Below are 25,535 nucleotides of genomic sequence, written 5' to 3' on the forward strand. Positions count from 1 at the left end.
AAATATAATAATAATAAGGTCTAAACTGATGGTGGTGGTGGAGGTAAATCAAGGCAGTCGCGAATGATGGTGACATCTTCTTCAACCTTTGTGATCCTTGAGTCCATTGCATCGAATCGCATGTCCACTTGTTGTTCCAAAGCATCAAACCTTTCACCAACATAGGTTTGGAGTCCATCGAACCTGTCCAAAATACTCTGAAGGAGAGAAGAGTCTCCTTCAACCGGTAATTGTCCTTCATCATCATTTGGTTGAGCACCCTTTTTTACCCAAGAGCCATTATGCTCTTTGCGGTAACCAAAGGACGCAACCACAGCAGCATCGATCAAGAAAGATCTCTTGATTGGAATATATGGTTCAGAATCAAGAGGGATGTTAAAATGTTGAAGGAAAAGAGTGACTAAATATGGAAAGGCGAGAGGGTAAGGGAGCATTTAAATATTTTGTAAGAGAGAAGGGAGACACAAGTTTAAAAATGATTAGAACTCTGGCAATCGATTACAAGTATTGTGTAATCGATTACACAAGTTTAAAAATGATTTAAAACTCTTTAAACACAAGTTGTGACTCTTGAAATTTGAAATCTAACATTTTAAAACACTGGTAATCGATTAATACCCTCTGGTAATCGATTACCAGAGAGTAAAACTCTTTGGTAATGATTTTGTGAAAACTTCTTGTGCTACTCAATGTTTTGAAAAACTTTTTTTAGTACTTATCTTGATTGAGTCTTCTCTTGATTCTTGAATCTTAAGTCTTGAATCTTGATCTTGATTATTCTTGAATCTTTGGAATTTTCTTAACCTTGATTCTTTGGCATCATCAAAATAACCTTGGAAGGCATTGCTTCCACAGACAAGACAAACCATGCACTAGTAAGTCAGGTCACACTCACTAGGTAAAATCATAGGGAGACCAGTCAGGGTGACGCTATTTTGAGAGAATGCTCCAACCATGTGGGATTGGCACAGGCTTAAAGGAGCACTCAAATCGGGTGTATTTACCCCCAAGGCCTACACTCTGAAGAGTCTAGCATGGCCTCTCCCTCCTGATTCAGGTCCAACCCAGAAAACATTTTAGCACACAGACTCTCTATCAACTGTACAAAACACATGACACCTCAATTGTTCTCAAAATATTTTATCTCATCACGCTTGTGATTAAACTAGTCGGGTCCCCACAGTGGTTCCCATCACAATACTCATCATGCATTAACTCGTCGCCCTTAAAGGGTCATCATTAACTCGTCGCCCTTAAAGGGTCTTATAGTCGTGTGATTGTATAATTCATAGCTCACAACTCAATGCACACATATATTACGAGTCAATACATACTCAATTTATCACATATATTTAGTCTCAATCACAATGATATAATTACAAAGTATCATGTTATCACACCCCATGAATCATATACACTTTACCTATGAACTATGCAATACACACAACTACTCAATTGTTTTCAAAATAATTTTAACTCATCGGGTTCCCATAGTGGATCCCATCACAATACTCGTTGCCCTTAAAGGGTCTTACAATTGTGTGATTGCACAGTTCATAACTCACAACTCAATACACACATCTCAATGCACATGTATTTCACCATTCATCACAGATTCAATTTATCGAATACTCACAATTTGAATCACCATTTCATAAATCTCAATATAACAATTTATACAAAAGGTTTATCATAACATGGGGAGTAAAACCCCTTAAATAATTTCACACAATTATATGAAAATCATAGGTCAAAACATAAAAACATCAAGAGCACTCAAGTATATCAATCAATTCTCATCAGAACATCAATTGGTACGTAAAACATAACAATATTGTATTTATAATCGTAAAGGAAAAATTATAATTCAATAAACATTCCAAAATAAACCTGAATTTAATCCTCTAAGGTTCCCTACACATATTCATTCTAACCCCCAATTGCAATAAACTCATCCCTTACCTCTAAGCGGGCTCACGTATGTTTTGGCAGCGATAGCGGCATCTCTAGCAATTTCTTGAGATTCCTCAAGTTTTTCCTCTGATTGGTCTGATAGTGTTTTCAAGCGTTGGAGAAAAGGAGAAGGGATTGGAGCCTCCATTTTGTACCATCTTCGTGTGATTCAGTTTTCTCTCTCCATGAAAATCACTTCCAAAATCCCAACGCTGAAGGTGTGTGGAATTGAATCGCAAACCACATATCAAAATTTCACAATAATCCAACAGTTAACGAGTCCGGGATCGTAGTTTTACTCAGAAAGTTTTGGGTTTCTATGGGAAAAGGAGAAGTTGCGATGAAAAGGGTTTTTCTCTCAACTCCAACATCTTTTCGTAATTCCCAACGGTGCGAATGTTCAGAAATGAGTTTCAAACCTGGTGCTGAAATATCACAACAATCCAACGGTGAAAGACTCCAAGATCATCGTTTTTTTGAGATAGGTTTAGTGGTATGCGGGAAAAGAGAGGGTTTTGGAAATAGGAGAGGGGAAAACAAAATTGAGAGGAAGAGGAGGCATCGTCGCTGTGAAATCTGACCTAACACGTCTCTATTTATAGATAGGATACTCATAACCTATTATTTATTCTATTTATTTATTTTTATTATTTTATAAAAAAAAACTCTATTTTATTTATTATCAAATAAATAAATCAAATATTTTTTCTTCAACCCATTATTTTAATACAGTTATTTCTCTTTATTTATTTAATTATAAAAACCTCATCATTTTTCTAAAAATCTATTTATTTATAAATAACAATCCTTTTTAAATTAGTTTTTTTTTTAAATAGGATGTTACATCGTGTCAGGGAACTTTCTCATAAAACATTACAATACTCGACTCTACCTGAAGGGACATAAAGCACGTTTACACTACACAACCTGTCAATCATATCCCGGACAATGCTTGTCCAGCTAGGGGGCTTGTCATGGTAACGACCGTTAAATTTATCAAGGTTACTATCCTTGACACTGTATAATCTCTTCTGTCAACATATTGGACTCAAAGCTTGGGGGACTTGTATATTGTCTGGGGGTCCATGAGTGACGCAGCATTGAGTAGTCCTCGTCAACCCTCCATCTTAGTCAGCCTTGGACCCTAAGCACAGATGTTCTTCATATAGCCAACCCTAGAGTCACGCGGCTAGGCAGTTAGGTCGTTATGATTCCGATTAGACATGGCATTGGGGCGGGGCGGGTACGGGTATTGTCTCCCCAATCCCTTACCCCGAGTCCCCAACATATCCCTATACCCATACCCGATACCCGACGGGTTTAAGTTTATTGTCCCATCCCCGTACCCGTCAGGTATCGGGTATCCCCGACCCCGTCCCATACACGATTCAAATTAGAAAAATATTTTTTTTTGTAAAAAAAAATATTAAAAATTTGATTTTAGAAAAAATAAATTGATTGTTAAACATTTATTTTTAACTACTTATATATCAGTAAATTTATTATAGCGTGTGTGTCTACAAAAATAGTTAAGAAAATAATATTAAATTATGTAAAAATTCTAAAATAAAATTAACTAGTAATAAAAATTTTATGCCTTTTGATTAAATTATGCAAAAATTCTAAAGATTTTAAGTGGCGGGGCGGGTTCGGGGTCGGGACGGGTCTAGTAATCTCATACCCGTACCCGCACCCGACTTTTGGTTATCGAGGAAAACCCGAACCCATACCTGGTCAACTCTGGTATTACCCGTCAATGTCAGGACGGATTCGGGCAGGTACCCATAGGTACGGGTTTTCTTGCCATGTCTAATTCCGATAGCATGTATCTGGATCTTAGGGCAATTACTGTGTTACGAAGTTCTTACAATGTAGCTACACCTGAATAACAAGGTTGTTATGTTGTTGCAATAACCCCCAGGTAACAATCTAAGGTTTCCACCCATGACTATAATAACCATGTTCTATATTCACTTTAACTCAACCTTTTTACTCATATACTACTCATTCAAACAATTATACTTGAGTGTCAAAATCCCTTTTCCAAGTACCCCCTCCCCATTCCTTAGGTAGAGGATATCGACGGATTTACCACCACAAAGATCACTGGAGTCCACTCTGATGGCGGCCAAGTCTCACAATCGACCAGCTCCAAACTTTGAGAAGTATGGTTTCTTTTGTTTTGTTTCATTTGCAACAAAAAATACTAAATTGTAATTTTGGTGTCCCTAGTTTCCTAAATACATGATTTTTGTTCCCTGATTTTTAATTGTAACATTTGGTCCTTCTAGTTTTATAAATTGATGATTTTGGTCCCCTTGGTAGATTATTAACTAATAATTGTGATTAATAAATTTATCAAGTTAGTTATAAATTAAATAAAAACTGTTAATCATTAAATAAATATTATTAACCCTAATCTAATGTGGTGATGATGTTAGTGGAGTCTCGTGCAACGGTGGAGGTGGAAGAGATGACTATGAAGGAGAGGAGGAGCACAATATGCTTTGTAGGACTAGGTTAATGGATTTTATTAATTTTTTTAATAATTAATAATTTTTAATTACTTTATAATTAAGTTAACAATTTTGCTAATCACAATTTTTTTTATTAATAGTCTATTAGAAGACCAAAATCTCCAATTTATAAACTTAAGGAGACGAAATGTAACAATTAAAAATCAAAAGGACCAAAATCATGAAGTTGAAAAACTTGAGAGATCAAAATTATAATTTAACAAAAAAAATATTAAGTAATATACTAATTATCTCCTAAAATATACTCCACCAACAATTTAACAAAAACCTTTACATGACCATACTCTTAACCAGACGGATGTTATCGCATTGAAGCCATCAACCTTTTAATAATTATATCGGACGGCTTAAATTTGGTACACACCGTGGATCACTTTGGAAACATAGGGTTGCACTGTGGAACAAAGTGAAACATGTGGGTACGCACCGTGCTTCTCTCTTTTGAGGTACCAACGTACTGCCAGACTTACAGTAATGTGAAGTAAGCACTAGTAGTCTAGTGTCTAATGGTCTCAACTAAAGAGTGTCAAAAAGTAAATAACATGTTTGGAATCGAGTATTAGTTTGTTATTTACTAATTTGCAGAAGTCATAAGTATCAACAGTCTCAACTTTATGACCAATATGTTTGGTAATCTATAGAGTAATATTTTTGAGATTTACATCAATGGGTCATGAGTAATCACATAAGTTAAACTAACACTACACCTTAACCTAATATCTTAAGGCTCAGGTTATGAGTTTTCTTCTCAATTATATAGTAGTCAACATTTTCATTCATATAAGATGTAAAACTTCACCTCACACTTGTATAGCATCACACTTTTATGCATTCTTGTGATTAGTGATTTTGTGGAGCAGGTAGAGAGGGATCTAAATTGTTTCATCTCAATGACTGGAGAAGCATCACAACCATATAATATTACAAAATACATTTAAACATTCTTGTCTTCATAGAACTATTTGCTTATTTAACACTAGTTTGGATAAAAGAAATAAAGTTAGAGAAGGAGCTCATAAAAGCACATTCAGTACTAATGTATGCTTAATAACTGATATATCCCACATTGGATGGTGAGGCCTTAACATTTTGTTGCCTCCATATGCTATCTTGCGTCTAACATTGTGATGGAAAGTTCATTAACTGAACAAAGTTGGTGATTTGTCAAGGATGAACTTGCTTCAGATGAAACATCTTTTTCAGCATAAAATCCAGGAGCGTTTGGCTTTGGCAATAATTTATCACCATTTAACATTAAAACCACTGATGACATGTCTGGCCTATCTTAGGGTATTTGTTGCACACATAATAGGCCTACTTGTATACATCTTATGACTTCAGAGGGCGTGCATTGCACTCCTAACACTTCATCCAATAGTTCCAGTGCCCTTTCTTCAGTCCCCAATGTCCACGCCTAAGATGGTGAGAATTGAGTTAGTAGGCTGGAAATGATTCAGTTTATACTAACTAGCAGCATAGTCAGGTCAGTATGCTTACATGTCCAAGAAGATTATTGTAGTGTTTTGAGTCTGCAAAGTCCCTGTTTCTTTTCCCACTAACAATCTCTAGTACAATCACACCATAACTAAAGACATCTGATTTCACTGAGAAATTCCCACGTGTAGCATACTCCGGAGGCATGTAACCACTAAAAATTATTTTTTCAAAGTAAAATAATTAAAACTTGACAGTACAATAACAAACAATCGTAATCAGATAGAAACTAGCTCACTATGTTCCAGCCACCCGATTTGTGTTTAATTTCCTCAACTTGATCTCCCAAGAATGATCGAGCCAATCCAAAGTCTGATATTTTTGGATCCAAATTTGCATCTAGTAAAATATTGCTAGTTTTTAGATCTCTGTGAATAATCCTCAGCCTAGAGTCTTGATGAAGATACAGAAGACCTCGAGCAATGCCGCTAATAATGTTGAAACACTTGTGCCAATCCAGAAATTTCCTTTTGGTTTCCTCTAGTAAAATACACACATTTAGCATAGCAATTGCAGTCTCCATAATTTCCTAAACTATTAATAGAAAATAGAAAGATTATAATAGATGTTTGAATCAACGAAAATGGTTCCAACCAAAAACAAAGTAGTCCAAGCTGTGGTTGGGCATGTACTCGTAAATCAACAGTTTTTCTTCTCCTTTAATGCAGCAACCAAGAAGCTTTACAAGATTACGGTGTTGTAATGTGGCAATCAATGCCACTTCATTTTTGAACTCATCCAACCCCTGTCCTGACTTCTTTGAAAGCCTTTTCACTTCTATCTCTTTCCCATCTATCATTGTGCCCTGAAAAAAAATATTCTCCTTGTAAGTCGGAGGGATTTTAAGGAAAATAAATGTTCTGGATATCAATTATCTTTATCACCTTGTATACCGGTCCAAAGCCACCTTGTCCAAGCTTGTTTTCAGTTGAAAAGTTTTCTGTAGCATTAGCTAAAATTGAAAAATCAAAAGATGGCAAATCCATGTCTTCCATTCTTTGTATGTTTTTGCAATGCTTGTTGTAAAATTTTCTTGCAGCCCCTGATCAGGAAATCATGATTGGTTGGAAAATAGCAGTATGTAAACTTGGATTTTTTGTGTGCCTAATTTCCTGTATTAGATGCTACATTACATCATTTTACTTACCTGAATTTTTAGTTATCAATATGCATACACATGTGATGATTAATCCAGCAATGGTCACACCAACAATGATTTCTACTTTCCTTTTCTTGAAGTTTCCATGGTCAACATGATCTGAGAGAAACATAGCAAGATCAGTCAGCAACTTGAAAATAAACAGCTCTATTGATTGGGGCTGACAAAGTGAGTCTAGTTTCTTTAGCCTCTCTAAGGGATGAAGACAATATTGTATTTAACACTACAAGAAAAATGACCTATACCTACGGACAAAAATTATCACTATAAATAAAAAATCTGTAGGTAGATGTATGATAGACTTTGTCCTACAGACATTTCTTCCGTCAACTTTGAGGGGGCGTATAATGACGACTAATTGTCTGTCACTATAGGTTTTACCTACTATGTATAATGTGTAGGTAAAAGTCATTAACTTCTACTTACATCTTCTAACTGTAGGTAAAAGTCTTTAATTTATACCTATAATCTTCAACTGTAGGTAAAAACCATATAATAATAATAATAATAAATCTTCTAGCTATGCTCCGTGCTACTTACCCGTTCATATGTTTGGTATAGGACTTACGTACATTACTTTTGACAAAGCTTATAGAGTGGCTCATTTGTTAGACTCTAGCCTGTATTCATAAGACTTCAAACATAAAGCTAATTCAAACATAAAATTACCTCCAAAATGATTTAATTGCATAGATTCTTGATTTTATGTTTGAAAGAGATAACAACTTATAGCTTACCAAGACATAAACGAGAATGAGAGAGTGAAAGTCTAGAATCGACCCAAATAAGAATCTGCTACGTAAGCCCCAAGAATTGGCATTATCCACACAGATCCTGACCAGTTATTCACATTCCTCACTGATGAAACAATATCTTCATGAGGTTGGGTTGTAAGTTAATTCACTAAGTTCGAAGGCACTCCATAGAAGGCCATCCTTTCAAATGCTTCATAGCCTGTAGAAATATTAATTATGTTATGCCATATAACAAATCAAACTTGAGAGTTAGTATATCATATGACTCCACAGAAATATATAACCATTAACAACTATATATTCAGAAACAGTGTAAAGACTTATAATTTTGGAATAATATACTACTAAGTGGAGATCAAATATGCTGCTTGCATAACAATCTATATATCAGCATAATGCAATTAAGGGTCTACAAATTGTTTCTCCTTCTTTCTACAGATAATTAAAAAATTAATCTTCAAAGGTTGGAGATAGTTAAAATCAAACAGTGCAGATCTTGTAAGAAAAAAGAAAAGCTTAAGCAGTGAGTAAATATTAATCATAATATATATGGCTAGAATATATAATCGATTAGTATATGTGCTCACCAACAAGAAAAGCGCAAGCCTTCCATTTGCCAGTTTTAGATGAAACTACAGGCTGGCCACGGAAATCAACAGTGCCATCTTGGGTGTAATCTGCTTTGGCTTCCATTTGAAGAGATATATTACATAAAATAAAAAAGAATAAGAGCTATATAGTGATATATCAAGGAAAGCAATAAATTGAGAAAGAGATTGCTGCTAGAGAAAACATAGGTAGCGGCTATATATAATGCGAAAAAGCATACCTATTATCATATGTTAGATTAAGGTAAGTTCTGCTCTACACAGATGATCCACCATGACATCTTTAAATTTATCTTTAAATTTATTAGGAAAATATTAAATATACACTCATATTCTTTTCTGTCTCACTCCAACTCTCTTTTCTTTCTTATTTTTTCTATTATTTTTCATTACATCATTTATCAAGTCGATTTCTTTCACTCATGCACCTTGTTAATTATTCAATTTGTTTCTGATTTTGTTCGTACTATATACTATTTTGAAGAAAGAATTTAATTGTTACGTATAATTATAATTTTTAAGATGATACTTAATTTATCATATGACAATTCATAATTAATTATAATATAAAAATCTTTTCTCATCATTGTATTTTTTTATCTGTAAAATTCAAAGTTGGATTGCAAAAATTATACTATCATTAATGAGTATGTTTGTTTAAGCCCTTTCGGGAAGAAATACTAAAGAATTATAGCTAATTAGCTACTAAAATAAAAAAACACAAATTATAATAAATCTCTAACTTGATGTTAGAGATATAATAACTGCATTCTTTTATTAAAATAAAAAAGCACATATTATGTACTCTTAAAACCCTTAAGCTTTTGAAAGATATCAGTTTTCTATCTTATAATGATATAAATTCAGTTTTCTATTTTATAATGATATAAACTAAAATACCTGTTATTAACACTGTCTTCATGGTGAAGGCACAGCTCCATCATCAGGTTCTTCGTCATCTTGTACCATTACTGTTTGATCTACTATTCCTAAGTTGTGAAGCCATTCTTTTAACTTCACGAGACAGCGGTATTACATTAGCAATTAGGCTGAATCATATATATCAAATGTAATGAAGGAAACTAAACTAATGGAGATATGTATATTCACTTAATAATAACGGAATAACATGATAAAGAATCAGGTTTTGGAACCTAAGTTGAAGTGTGAAGACTATGGAAGCATATCAATAGTTGTTATTTGTTCTTAATAACAACATATCAATAAGACTATGGAAGCAGACAAATATTTTTCAATGTCTGAATTAAAAAAATTTCCAGAATGATATTCTTTTTCTACAAGTTTTACAACCCTTAAAGGCTGTAATCTAACAAAACTCTAGATCATATCTCTAGCAATTCATACATAAGAAAAGCTAAAACACAACATGATTTTTATTGAAGAAGATATATTAACCATTATTCCCTGGAGAGAAGCACTATCAATGCTACTCTTTCTAACACACTCTCTTTATTGGAGACTACAATATCATGAGCAAGGCTCAACAAGTAAGAAGTGAGACCATAAAGTTTTGTGATTTCCAATAAATTCCAACCAATTCCTTGATTGTGTTCAGATGAATGTATTGCTAGCATTTCTCATTCTCTAGAAGCCAATTAAAATTTGGGTTCATCAACTGGAGAAGAAGAAAAAACACCAATTCAGATCATGGAAATTTTTTGTCTTTATGCCATCCAATACTTTTGACTACTGATAAAAACAAGCAATGAGGTTGTAGTTCAAAAACATTCAGATCATGGAAATTTCATGATTTTACGTCTTATTTACAGAAGGACCAGCAGAAGTGGTCTTATGATCTCATATTCTTATCAAGTTGAAGTGTAAATTGTTGTACTATTATCCAAAGGTTTGACAAACATTACAGTCTCTAGAAAAATTAAAGAGCTTTCACAGTGCATTGAATATTATATCCATCTACATTGAGATGGAATGACTAATTCTAATACCAGTGTGCATCACATGTTAAGTAAAAACATCACAGTCTTGTAAATAAAAACATGTTAACTAAAATAGCCCCAACATTTTGAAAACAGAGCACTTGACTTACAGATGTCACTTTCTTGTATATTTGAGCAGCATTGGTGCATTCAATATATGGGTACTCAACGGTTACCAACTCTAGCAAGCACATGCCAAAAGCATAGATGTCAACAAACTCATTGTATTCCTCTTCATAAAGTTCTGGGGCCATGAACTCAGGGGTACCTAGGCTCATAATAAGAATTACAAACGCTTTCAGTAACAAGATTCCCATAGTACTCCACATAAGAAAAGGGTAATAAATGTAGTAATTTCAGGGGAAACGTAACCTATGACACTGTGAGCTGAATTGGCCTGTTGAAGGATAGCTTCCAATCCTAAATCACCAATTTTCACCTCCCCTTGATTACCATTAACAAAAATGTTATCACACTTAAGGTCTCGATGAATAACCAGCAGATTGTGACTGTGAAGATATAAAAGGCCTTCCAAAATCTGCCTGGACCATTTCTTCACAGCTCTCAAATCAACATGCTTATGTTTCTTCCGGTATCTAAATTTAGAGAAAGTCAAACTTAAACAGCAAAGCTCACAAAAGTTGCAAATAAGACCAAACAAGAAGCCAAAAGAGAAGAGACTTACTGACGCAATGTTCCTGAGGTGAAAATTTCAGTAATGAAGTTGATGTTCTCATTCTTGGTGTCAACCCATGAATTGTAAAACTTAATTATATTTTTATGCTTCAAAGTCTTGAGCAAATGAACCTCTGAATAAAGTCGCTCCAAATCATCGAAGTTACGCAACAGGTTCGCCACCTTAACCTGATTCCAAGCCACTTCAATCCCTTCTAACTCATCAAACGCTCGATATCTACATTACCATTTCATAGTCAAGGGCGAACAAAAATCCCAAAAGGAATCCTGCTTCCATATCAATAGTGTGAAGACTATTAAGTGTGAACAAATAACAAATATTTGTCTGCTTCCATAGTCTTATTGAAAAATATTTGTTTGCTTCCATAGTCTTAATAACAATTAGTCTTATTTTTTTTAATGGAGATATGTCTGCTTCACCTAAGTGGAAGTGTGAGGTTTTGGAACCTTCAGAATCCTCCATTCTAATCATAAGAACAAATCATTTCCTTGAAAATCCTCCATTTTAATCACAACAACAAATCAGTTCCTACACAATCCTCCATTCTAATTCTAATTATAACAACTAATCATTTCCTACAAAATCTTCAACACTGTTAACTCTGATAACACGAAACTACTTCCTCCAAACCTGAATTTGCCAAAATAAATAAACAAATAGAAACAGAGCGTTACGAAACCTGAAACATTGACTAGGAGCGGTCCAAGAGAGTATCCATGTAGCGGAAACCGAAGCATTTCCCTAGCGGTGAGCCACGAGCAGAGGCTTCCGCGAGTATACAGCCGCGATTTTCAGTATCCGGTATTCCCCCAGCGAATCTGCCTCCGTCGCGCTCAGCTTGAACAGGTACCCCGACTTTGCCGTGAACTCATCGTCGCCAGACTCCGCGGCAGCGCATCAGACGACGCGGCGGCTCCGACGAGGTTGAAATTGGAGATAACGGTTCGAAGTGAGAGAGGGGAAGGAGGGAGAGAGAGAAAGCACGGGAAGGAGTAGCATTTTTGTTCTTCGGAGTGTTGATGTTCAGATTAGAATTCGCGTGGTTTTGAAGAGTGGAAGAAAATTTTGTATGCTCATTTGAAATTTGTTATGGTTGTAGTGTCCTCAATTAAGCAGCTTTGGGTTATTGGTGACCTCAAATATTTTGTAGCGAGAAAATAATTATTTTAATATGTTAAAAATAGTTATTTTAATATGAGAAAAATAGTGAGAATTATTTTAATATGAGAAAAATAATGAGAATAATATATGTTATTGAGTTTCCGGTAAACTTTCTTAAAATAATTATTTTAATATATTTATTTTATGGGATTTTACCTACACTATTATTTTTAAGTAGAAATTTTTTAAATTTCATGTACATCAATGGGGTGTAGGTATAAGTTTTATAGGATTTTACCAACACCAAGTAACCGTAAATATATGTTTTTTGATATTTTACCAACACTAGGCATTTGTAAGTAAAAGTTATTTTGAGTTTTACCTACACCAAATATTAGTAAGTATAAATTTTTAAATTTTACCTATGGCAAACAATTATAGGTATAAGTATTTTTTGACTTTTACCTGCGGTAACTTATGTATGTAGGCAAAAACTTCTGTAGGCATATGTCATTTTTCTTGTAATTTGAAAAGTGAATTCCATATAATAAATAACATGCAATGCTAATAGCTTTATATGCAGTTCTAAGCAAATTCTTGCAACACACGGATCTTCGTTTCAATTATTGCCTGAAGTTAAGCATTCATTTCTAGGCACATAAATCATAATACAATGTTTGTTTAACTCACCTTCGAATGTTCTTATGGCCTTACCCTACTACACCCGTTTCTCTTAGAATTATACAATAATCAACAAAAATTCAAACCATAAAACAAAGCGAAGAAGCCAAAGGCAAAAATGAAAATGAAAATAAAAAATTGATCGTGTACCTAATTCTGAAGCAGGCACTCTGATATAAAAGTCTTGTCCCCATTGAGAGAATCTCCCTAAGTCAACAAGAGTATTAAACCAAAGTAGACAGCCACTTCCTCCGTCACGGATGTCTAAATTTGCATATGCTGCACAAGAACCGTTTTTAAGACATGACTTCTGACATTCATCAAGGTTCATGGTCTTATTATACCACGATGAAGACGTGTCTGGCAATTTTATGCGTGAGTACTTCAAGAAGCCATCTGTATCACTATTTTTGCTATTTGGTTTATTCCCTGGAACACAACCATCTGACCAAATTGATTTATTCCAATGATAAGGAGACTAGGGAACATAACCTCTCAGACATTCACAAGTTGGAATGTTACCCATCAATATTACATATTGAATTTCCACCACAATAGGCATAAATATCACATAGATCTTTCTCCCCATTTGAGATGACTTGTCGGGTGCTTGTTTGAGTTGTCCAATAGAAATTCATCCCATTGCCTGAAGGGGGAAGCGTAGATACACTGAAGATCGATCTGTTGATAATCTCGTACTCATAATACACTTCTTTTTCATTGAACACGAATTTGTGTAACAATAGATGAGTTGCAGCTGGATATCTAACTGTTGACAAGCCATTCCACGACCCAGCTCTGAGTTTTATATCAGATCCCTTGAATTCAATTATTTGAGGATACCCTCTAAGATCAATTCTTATAACATATTCTCCTTCAGCAGGATCATCAACACTTTTCCAAGACCTTACAGTGCTTTCTAGACCAGTCTCCAAGTTCCATCCGAGTTTCATTCCTTCCAACAATGTGTCACCTGGATAATCAAAACTCTGCCACAAGATGCTGTCTTTGTTAGTTTTCTGTCCATTTTTCACTACAAAATTTCCCGAATCCAAAAGATTAGCAATTGGATTATTGACTGCTTTGCCTGATATGTTGGATGACCAAATGGGGTTGTTTGTATCATCGAGAAGCTCAAGAATGCCTTTCTCATTGAGTTTCAGAACTCCTGATTTATTCTGAAGAGGTATATTTCGGTTAGCCACCCACACCACTGTTAAAGGGGATTCATTTCTGTACCATATGCCCAAGTACCGTCTTGTTGAACTTCCGGGACTGAAGAAACCCGCTTCAATTATTCCAGCTGCTGAAACCAAAGTCTCGCCATCTCGGATAGATTGACTCACTGCTAAACTGTCTAGTGAAGTGCAAGTTGTAGACATGTAGGAGAATAAGAAGAACCAAATAAATAACATATTGTGATGTTTTGAATGCAATGACTTCTTAATTACTGATGCTCACTTAACTTTTTTGCCTCTCCCACTAAAGAACGTTGAGGAAGGTGAGTTTCTGTGAGAGTAAGAAATTATGCAGAGGATAACCATTACATAGAATTAGGATGAACTCAATTAGAGAAGACTGAAGACCGGTAAGTCAATGACAGAGTCTACTAGGATTAATTGCCACGAAATATATATGTACTTCCAATACCTATTAGTCTTCCATTACATAAATTCTTGCAGCACTTGATAACGAAGTGCCGTGTTTTAAAAGTTGTAATACTTTTTTATTTTCATTTTGAGAAAAAATATATTGATGTTATAAGCACTATAAGAGGCAAAACATTATTACGTTAATCACAGTTACTTAAAAATAAAAAAATATATTAAAGTATTCATAATAAAATATAATCTTAAATTATTTTTAATTAATAACATTATCTTAAACTACTTAATCAGTTGAATATCTGAATATTATGTTTATATAATAATTGCCTGAGTTTCCTCACTTGTATACATGGCACATTTTATTTTATTTTATCAATTCATGCCTTTATTTTTTCTTATACAAACGTTAACGAAGATTTGATCTCTTTGGTCACACTCACTTAACTAACTTGGCAATCCTTCTAGGTTGCTTGCATGCGTCTCCATTAAAAACGGAGCATGTTCTAGGTTTGGTTTGTAGAAATGGAGATGAAAAGAAACTAAACACAATCTTGTCCATGTCAGAATCCGGAAAACTCTGCAGCAAACGTACACCACATATGCTTGATCAGAATTAATTAAATTCATTTATGTTGTGGTATATTGTTATTTTTAATTAATGAAAAAGAAAATATATAAATTCAAAAATAGAATCAAAGATACTGAAAATGATAGTTTGAAAAAAGATAAGTTATATTAAATTATTTCGTTGATATTTAAAGAATAAGATGATATATCATATTCATATTTAAAGCTTATTTGAATTTTGACAATATGTGTACACATAAATAAAAAGAGGGGGGACATTTACATAAATAAATGCATATATTATACCCCTATCCATTGAAAGATGAATATTATGGTGCCCTCCTCTTTTAGGTCAAAATATACTGCTCTTAAAGTGATACACTAACAAATTAGTTCTAAATGATAAAAATTCAAATTTAGTTATTGAATGCCCAAAAAGTGTAAAAACGTAATCCTCTGGACAGTTTAATGACAAATTGGTACTTGGACTTTATAATTCAATGTCAAATTGGTCTTCGAAAAGTACAACTTATTATCAAACTACATTTAATAAGCAAAGTAATATAAGCAAAAGTCTTATATCAAGTCATGTTTATTTTAGAATAGTGTTGAAATTTCTAACCTGATGCATAACATGAATAGTGTTAAAACATTTTTTTTTGTTTTTTTGTTAATCTTCATCATTGTGCTCTCCACTTCCTTCTAGTTTTGTTGATGTTCATCCATCATTTTTAAACTTCATTTATAATATAAACATGACATTAAGTATATTTTGTCAAACCATCTAAATCCACTAAACGATCCATGCACAAACTGACTATGCACCATGCTTATCTAGGAACCAGAACCACGCAAACAAACAATAATGTGGCCTACACTATCGAAAACAACCAATACCAGAACCATGCAAACAACCAAAACACCAATAAATCTGCAAAACAAACAGAATAGACAATGATTTCACTAAAAATTGCTAAGTGCTCTTGTTATGGAGGAGTTGGAACCATCCAACATTTCCTATCATATTTCCTCCAGTATTTTACGAATACCAGAACCATAACCAGAAACAAAACTGTGCCACCAAAGCCTATTTTCTAGTAGTGTGTACGTGAAGCTACTACCATATGCATAACCCAGAAGGTTGTTGTAGATTTTGTTCCTATTTTTGGGGCCTAAGGCTGTGGCAGAATTCTCAGACCAGCACAAAGTCCAATTAACAAGCATTTTCATGACCAAACACAGATATACAAAAACAACCAAACACAAAAATAAAACTAACCTTTTGTGATCGAGAAGTGAAACGACATCGAGAATGACAATCGTGAGGAGGAGGAGAATGGGAGGTGCAGTGTCGACCCGAGAACACGGTGGTGGCACGATGGGCACGTCATGTCGCGAGGAGTTGTGTCATGGTGAGAGAGCGAGAGTGAGACTCATGAGGAGGAGGAGATGAAAGGTGCAGCACCTTAAGAGTCGTGAGAACTGAAACCATACAAAAATGGGTTTGGGCGCCAGAACTTTAAAAAAGAAAAACCAAACAACATCTGTTTCTCTAAAAATCCGATGTTGTCTAAGCAAAGAGAACATCGGTTTTTTAAAAAGTAATGTTCAGATGGGGATATCAACATCGGGTTTTTTAAAACCCGATGTTGTTTAAGCACACATAACATTATTTTTTAAAAAATCGATGTTGTTAGTACATAATGGTGAGATTTTATTTATAAAACTGTCACTGCGTATTTTTTAACATTTGTTTTTGTTATAACCGATGTTAACTTGGCGATGTTGAAAGTCAATTTTCTAGTAGTGTTTTCTTAATTAACAGAAGTTACTTGGCCAAACTAGCTCAAGGACTTTGGTTGAGTAATTTTATTAGTTAATGATAATAATTAAGCCTTAAACTAGATAAATGACCTTTGCATGCATTAGGAGATGATTTGGGGAAGTCGAACCCAACAATTTTAATCATTCATGTTTAACCTATTTTTATCGCATTTCAATTGTTTGTAAAAATTACCAAAAAGAGTTTCATATTGTTTTACTCTTAGATTTTCTGTTTGTTCATGTTCTTGCATTAGGAGATGCTTTTTATATTCTCACAATAACATTAAAATCATTGTTTTGTTAATCATAGTGAACACTGTTATTTTATCGAGTATTATACGAGTCCCTGTAGATTTATGAAAATTGCCAAAATACTTAACTAAGAGATTTGAATTTAGGCAATTATCTCATCTTTTCTCTTATTTAAGACTATTTTTATTCCTTCTTTATGTTAATGTCTAAAGGGGATACATTTTTGTAAAAACATAATCCTCTGGATAGTTTAATGATAAATTGGTACCTGGACTTTATAATTCAATGTCAAATTGATCTTCGAAAATTACAACTTATTATCAAACTATATTTAATAAGCAAAGTAATATAAGCAAAAGAGTTATATCATGTCATGTTTATTTGAGAATAGTGTTGAAATTTCTAACCTGATCCATAACATGAATAGTGTTAAACATTTCCTTTGCTTTTTTGTTAATCTTCATCATTGTGTTAGCCATTTCCTTTAAGTTTTGTTGATGTTCATCCATCATTTCTAAACTCCATTTACAATATAAACATGACATTAAGTACATTTTGTCAAACCATCTAAATCCACTAAACGATCCCTGCAAAAACTGACTATGCACCATGCTTATCTAGGAACCAGAACCACACAAACAAACAATAATGAGGCCTACACTATCGAAAACAACCAAAACCAGAACCAGCAAACAACCACAATTCCAAAAAATCTGCAAAACAAATTGAATAGACAATGATTTCACGAAAAATTGCTAAGTGCTCTTGTTATGAAGGAACTGGAACCATGCAACATTTCCTCCAGTATTTTACGAATACCAGAACCATAACCAGAAACAGAACTGTGCCACCAAAGCCTATTTTCTAGTAGTGTGTACGTGAAGCTACTACCATATGCATAACCCAAAAGATTGTGATAGATTTTGTTCCTATTTTTGGGGCCTAAGGTTGTGGCAGAATTCTCAGACCAGCACAAAGTCCAATTAACAAGCATTTTCATGACCAAACACAGATATACAAAAACAACCAAACACAAAAATGAAACAAAACTTTCGTGATCGAGAAATGAAATGACATCGACAGTGACAGTCGTGAGGAGGAGGAGAATGGGAGGTGCAGTGTCGACCCGAGATCACGGTGGTGGCACGATGGGCACGTCATGTCGCGAGGAGTTGTGTCACGATAAGAGAGGAAGAGTGAGACTCATGAGGAGGAGGAGATGAAAGGTGCAGCGCCTTGAGAGTCGCGAGAACTGAAACCATACAAAAATGGGTTTCGGCGCCAGAACTTTAAAAAAGAAAAACCAAACAACATCTGTTCCTCTAAAAATCCGATGTTGTCTAAGCAAAGAGAACATCGGTTTTTTGAAAAGTAATGTTCAGATGGGGATATCAACATCGGGTTTTTTAAAAACCGATGTTGTTTAAGCACACATAACATTATTTTTTAAAAAATCGATGTTGTTAGTACTTAATGATGAGATTTTATTTATAAAAATGTCACTGCGTATTTTTTAACATTTGTTTTTGTTATAACCGATGTTAACTTGACGATGTTGAAAGTCAATTTTCTAGTAGTGTTTTCTTAATTAACAGAAGTTACTTGGCCAAACTAGATCAAGGACTTAATAGTTTAGTCAAGAGACTTAGGCTCTCTCCATCCAAGCCATTTGGTTGAGTAATTTTATTAGTTAATGATAATAATTAAGCCTTAAACTAGATAAATGACCTTTGCATGCATTAGGAGATGATTTGGGGAAGTCGACCCCAACAATTTTAATCATTCCTGTTTAACCTATTTTTATCGCATTTCAATTGTTTGAAAAAATTACCAAAAAGAGTTTCTTATTCTTTTACTCTTAGATTTTCTGTTTGTTCATGTTCTTGCATTAGGAGATGCTTTTTATATTCTCACAATCAAATTAAAATCGTTGTTTTGATAATCATAGTGAACACTGTTATTTTATCGAGTATTATACGAGTCCCTGTAGATTTATGATAATTGCCAAAATACTTAACTGAGAGATGTGAATTTAGGCAATTATCTCATCTTTTCTCTTATTTAAGACTATTTTTATTCCTTCTTTATGTTAATGTCTAAATTTGTAATTTTTCTCTTTAACTTATCATTTTGCTAGGTTGCATGTGCTTATGGATCGATTATTTTGTAGGAATTTGAAGTGACTTGGAGCAATGTTTCTGAAAGCTTGAAGTGGAAAATTATATCAAAGTGTACTTAAGATAGGAAATGTGGACATGAATTGAAGTTCCTTTTTGGAGAAGAAGCAAAGAAGTCGCAAAGGGGAAACCAGTTGAACCCAAACTAGCTTAAGCTGAAACAAGACAAAAGTACAGAATGGCAAAGTTACAGAATCTTCTCAAGCTTGAAAGTTTTTGCTTAAGCATACCTTCACTAAAGTTCAGACTTTTAGGGATTGCATAAATAATTTTCATGAACATTTGGGGGTAACATACTTTTAGGTTGTAAAATCACTACTTTAATTAGGATAAAAAAGGCTCTCCTTGCTCCTTTGTTCCATCTTCTTCCTCCCATCTTGCATTTTGGTGCTACCCATGGGAGTAGGTAGCTAGATTTTTCCTTTGCTTGGGGTTCGATTGTAACTAAACCTTATATTATCATGTATTTCATTTGAAATATGTTTATTTACACATCTTGTTCTTCAATGTTAATTCTTTGCCTTTATTCTTAATGCTTGTTATGATTTACTATTGAGAAATACTTGCACAACTTGATTTTAGGATGAGATTGTGATTGAGAAATACTCTTTTTATCTTGATTTGTAGTAGAAGACCCATTAACCCTCGAAGCTAGGAATATGATAAGAGTTATTGGTTATCTTTGGTTCGTTAAGCTTAAAGCAAGTTTCTTTGTCAAATGTGGAAGGGATTGACATTTAATGAACTTAGGTCTTTTCACCTAAGGATTAGGGATCTTAATACCATTTTTGAAGATGATCGATATTAACATTGAATCTTAAGTTGGGTATTATGCTTTAGTGTAAAGAGAATTTGATTTGGTAAAAATCTAACCCTGATAAACTTTGTCATTTATATTTCGTTTGCTTTTATTTCTTTCTTATCTAAAAACCCCACACATATTTTAAAATTGTGTTGTTGTTTAATGTGTCTTTATCTTAGAATGTCAAATTTTATGGTTTTCTTGTTTTGTTTGTTAGTTTAGATAGTAAATATTTATGAATTTTTCAAGTATTAGGTAAGTCTTCATGGGAACAATATGTCTTACTTATCGAATACTACTTGATGACTTGAGATGCTTGTCAGTGAGTCAACAATACGATACTTGGACTTCTAACATTTTATAATACTTGTGCCACTTAATACATTTACCAAAGAGTTAACAAACAACTTAATTTGGAAAGAAAAGGATGGACTAGCAGTCATCTCAAGAAGAGACTCAAGGATGAGATTTAGATGACTGAGATGCTATTCACTAAAAAACATGTTTAGAAGATAGAAGAATCAAATTCACAATTGGCAGATGATTCTGGAAGATCAGAAGCTAGGCGAGAATTCATAGCAAACAGATATAATGAAATGATGGAATCATATTGAACATGTGTTAAGTTAATTGTTATATGACATTATTGTTGTCATGCACGTATACACAGAGTGTGAGCACTTGGCACTTCGCCAAGGAGACGGGTGCGCACATGGTGTTAGCTAGACGACATGTCGACAGCACACACTACTACAAAAGGGATTTTTTAAGTCGGTTCTTCGGGGTATTTAACGACGGTTTTAAACCGTCATAAAATGCAACGTCGTAAAATGGCTTGACATGTTCAAGGTCGGTTTTGAAACCGTCTTCGTATAATCGAGTTTTTAAGACAGTTAATCGAATAACCGTCTTGAAATATGTCATTTATCAAAGACGATTATGGTCTAATCCGTCTTAGTATAATCCATTTTCTAGGACGGTTATGTGTATAACCGTCGTAAAAAGTGAATTATACTAAGACGGTTTTTGAAATAACCGTCTTAGTATAGTTCACTTTCTAAGACGGTTACGTGTATAACCGTCGTAGAAAGTGGACTATACTAAGACAGGTTAAACCATAACCGTCTTAGTATGTCTAGTTTATAATTTTTTTTTTGTAAATTTTTTTTGAAACATGCAATACAAATGATTGCTCAGAGACAAATACATGTAGTAGTATTTGGTATGCAGGGTGTTATACTAAATCTTCTACATAGTACTTGTTATTTAGGCTAGGTGCCCTATAATAGGACATAATAAAACAAAAATCTTAACAACAATCTGAACTAATGATTTCTAAATGAAACAATTTTGACAAACCTATTACTAATTTTATAAATTACTGAAACATTTCAGAATTGATTGAAAGCAGAAGTTTCGATAGATCACACATGCCTAAAAATTAAACATCTAACACTAACTAAAGGAAGATGAAAATATGACCTCAACTGGAAAATCTTAAGATATCTTAGATCATCACCTTGACTTCATATTCTGTATATACAGTAAAAATAAAGCTTACCCCATGCCGGATAACTTCCTCCACAGCAGCCTTTGCACTAGCAACTAATTCTTCTACATACCTGGAACATTTATATCAGTCGCATCCAAATAAAAAAAATGCAAACTCAAGTAAGATCAAATTATGATCTTCTCCACTTGTGTACCGGCTTCAATGCAACAGTTAAACCAATAATAGTGTGATTGTAAGGGCCACCTTGCAGTCCAGGGAAAACAGCTTGGTTGATTTTGTCTTCGTAGTCATACAATACCTTCAAATTGAAAGAAGAACAACTGTTATGATTTATGAATTTACATCAATTCAAGTAGGAAACAACACATATTATCCTATCAATCAAAGTAAAAGGTACAACAGCCTTATCCCTTCACCAAAAAAAAAGAGGAAAAAAACAATAGTCTTATCCTACTCGGTGAAAATAAAAATTCTAACATGCAATCTATTTATAAAATCATCATATACCGTATACTTGTGACTGCATATTACCTTGCGTACACGTTCATAAACATACAGACGTGCATAAGCACTAAGTGAATTGAGAGAAAGATGTAAATAATGAAAGATGCTAAGTGAATTGAGAGAGCTTGTTACATGAATTAAAATACAACTGATAGAGCTTGTTTGAAAAATGTGAACCGCCTACTTGATTGTCATATGATACGTTGACATTGCCAATAGTTAACACTTAACAGTTTACACTGACTCAAATAGAAACGTAAATAATTAAATATTTAAACAAGTATAATTTTTCATTAATGATCGCAAGGTCTATTCAATCTTTGAAAAGATATCAAAATAAAAAGACAATGATTATTAAATAACCATATACAACAAGAAAACTACTGTAGCTTATATAGAAGAAGTATTTATGACGTGCATGTATTTAGATTTCTAAAGCCAAATGTCATGGTGTCCAACAATGACCCCTTAATATATAAAACAATTACTGACAACTTGATTGATAGTAAGTTTTACACCTTATATATTGGGCAGACAAATGGTGCATATACTTTAGCGGTGGCTGTGGAATTAATTATTGAAGGACAAGGTGTTAATATATTAAAATAAACTAATAGGATATTATACTCACACGCACATTAAATATATCTTTTTAATATTTTTAATTAGTATATTTCATATGACATGCATTAATATTTGATATAAAAAAATTACGACTTTTATAAATTTTATATTTTTAGTCCTTTGATAAACTTCTTTATAAAGTTTATAAAAATTAAATCACACATTTATTTAACCTTCATCTAAAGTTCTCTCCTCCAATATTTGTAGCGTAAATTAAATAGTTTATTATTCTTGTAAGTTATTTTAAACCTATTTGAATAAACTTGTTGTAAAATTTGTCAAAGAAATATTCAGCTTTGATAAATTTTTTGTTCAATTTTATAACAAATAACTTATGATTCTTATTAACCTATTTTGATAGGCTTCTTCTAAGAAATACATAAGTTGGGTCAAAAGGATAGCTGGATAGGTATCAAATTTTGAACGGAAACAATAAATATAAGTACAAAACCAAACCTACTGGCGTGCTCGCTGGAGCTCCTGCTCAAGTTGGGTCAGTTTAAGCCTACTGCTCTCTAATTGTTGCTGATATGCCTGAATTAATAGAAAGAAGGATTTTAAAAATAAGTCAAGAAATACATATAAAACATGACAAAATATTGGGTCTCAATAATGACATATTGAACAACTAACCGAGCTATATCACAGTAATTTTAGAAGTTCATCTAAATTAAATTAACAGAAAAGGCCTTACCTTTTTCCTCAGTCGACTTTTCCTGGCAGCCTCACAATTTTGAGCAAGTCGTCTTAATGTCTAAATGAAAAATGAAAAATTAGCACACAGTAACAAAAGGCTTATGCTATTTGCACACAATTACTGCATACAACCTTTTGATTTGATTTATCTTTTGATCCACTGGATTCACACCTTTCAGACTGCCAAAAGACAATGAAGCACCATATTTTAGAGTAAAAATAAGCATGTTTTTGTATGTATGATAAATTTAAACAATTGGTATCTTCAACGCGAAATCCAAGAGATTGATCCAGCGTTCCAAATTCAGAAATGCGGGAAGGATGAACATTAGTTGCTTCCATGGCTCTGAAACCAAAATCACGACAACATGTTAAAAAAAAACTGAATGCATATCCAATCATCCAGGTAAGGCTGAGAAAGTCTATGTTCCCAAGCAAAAGAAAAGTCCAACTCGAACAATCAAGATCTAACTACAAATCCATGAGGAAATTCAAGCACACTAAAGTCATAGTAAACTATTGAGCAAATCTGAAGCCACCAAGAAAGGAAAACAAGAGCCGACAGAACAGGGTTGTATAGTTCAAATTCAAAGAATTAGAAGAAACTATATCATTCGGTTTCAACAAGGATGAACGAATCAACATAATGAAATGAACAAGAGGATTTATCTCCACTCTAGAATAAAGAATCCCCAATAAACAGAAAAATTTAAACAAAAAACTTTTAATTGTTTCCCCCCTCCATGCTTTCCTCTGCAATCTTAGAAGAGAGACCTCTAAAATTTTCAAGTTTACATTAACATCACAAAATCAAGATGCTTGCAATGGATTCCTTAATTTTGGGGAATGAAAATCAAAACCCAGAAGGGGGAAAGCGAAAATTGGTTAAAAGGTTAGAAATTGTGGAACCTACGAGAAATAGCAAAAATCCATTGAGAATTGGGACTATGCCAGTCCATAGAGGAACCGGTTGATTTTGCATCTTTTCGTATTCTCTATTCCACTGTTAGTGAAAAAGAGAATCATAGTAGATGCACATCACTTTCAACAAAAAATCGCTTATTGAAAACAAAAAAAATTGGAGAAGTTATATCCATCTAAGGTTAAGAAAAATGATCAGATCTTAAAAAAAAAAGAAAAAAGAGAGAAACATGTGTGAGGATGAGGCTCGTAGTTGATTTATATATCCCAAATTGAGCTAGGGTTTTGGGATTTGGGAATTACTAATTTGTCACTGTAATTGTTCGGTTGTACAGTCGTTTAAGTCGAAAAACGGGAGCACCGAGCACGTATGCACGATGCAAAAAATGCAAGTTGTCATGTGTTAAGTCGGGATTTCAAAAAAATGTTAAAATGCAAAACACTAACAAAAATCAAAAAGGGGGAAAAATATGGTTTTACCAATTGATGTTGATTCTTATATTTGTTCAATTCATTCCCCATAAAGAGCAAATCCCGTTCCAATTCAAGAACTTGGGTTTGAGCCTCCCGTGCCCGTTCGTCAGCGTTGTTCCCAAACTCCATCAACGCTTCTCTGTCTTTATCCTACAGGGCGCAATCATTCTCCAACGACTGGCAGCGAGAAAACAATTTCTCACACTCCGTCGCCAGTCTCTGCTGATTCTCCTCAGCGAACTTCTTCAAAGCTCGCGCATTCATTCCCGCTTCATAGTGCTCCAAAAAAAAAAAACCATAACCAAAAATTTCAACATCGACTTCCAAAATTAAAAATAAAAATTGTGAGAGAAAGATCTTGAAGAGGCGTGAAACCTTGAAGCGGCCGATGAGTTGGTCTTTCCGCTTCAATTAGGGGAGAAGGGAAAGGAGGTGTTCGCGGAGGCGCCATTGCGACTCTTGAGAAGCTCGAAGCTTGGATTCTAGGGTTTGCGACGCGCGTCAACTGAGCTTCAAGAATTTTTAATTTATTGTTTTTAAAATTAACAAAGGCGGTTTGCTAAACACACCGTCGTAGAAGGAATTGTAAAATTTACGAAAATGTCATCGTGCCGTAACTACGAAGACGGGT

At 33.9% G+C, this 25,535-nt stretch overlaps 1 protein-coding gene and 2 pseudogenes across 2 annotated transcripts; all 3 read right to left on the minus strand.

Annotated features, from left to right (window-relative positions):
• Window positions 1-5,358: 5,358 nt before the first annotated feature.
• LOC114380434 lies at window positions 5,359-14,503 on the minus strand (annotated as a pseudogene).
• On the minus strand, window positions 7,164-11,382 carry LOC114380237 (probable serine/threonine-protein kinase WNK2; the record flags this gene model as incomplete). The annotated part of the gene is made up of 7 exons (XM_028339242.1): window positions 7,164-7,242; window positions 7,881-8,097; window positions 8,486-8,584; window positions 9,407-9,520; window positions 10,575-10,732; window positions 10,837-11,060; window positions 11,150-11,382. Coding segments are annotated over 4 exons (711 nt in total), but the record flags the coding sequence as incomplete, so codon positions are not given.
• A 7,009-nt stretch (window positions 14,504-21,512) lies between the features above and the next one.
• On the minus strand, window positions 21,513-25,427 carry LOC114380435 (annotated as a pseudogene). The gene is made up of 7 exons (XR_003659712.1): window positions 25,280-25,427; window positions 24,911-25,183; window positions 23,642-23,855; window positions 23,508-23,567; window positions 23,270-23,347; window positions 21,879-21,983; window positions 21,513-21,794 (listed from the first exon to the last, which is right to left on the minus strand). The product of XR_003659712.1 is annotated as an uncharacterized LOC114380435 (transcript).
• Between the last annotated feature and the right edge of the window lie 108 nt (window positions 25,428-25,535).

This window comes from Glycine soja, chromosome 12 (assembly GCF_004193775.1).
Source record: "Glycine soja cultivar W05 chromosome 12, ASM419377v2, whole genome shotgun sequence".
Classification (NCBI taxonomy): domain Eukaryota; kingdom Viridiplantae; phylum Streptophyta; class Magnoliopsida; order Fabales; family Fabaceae; genus Glycine; species Glycine soja.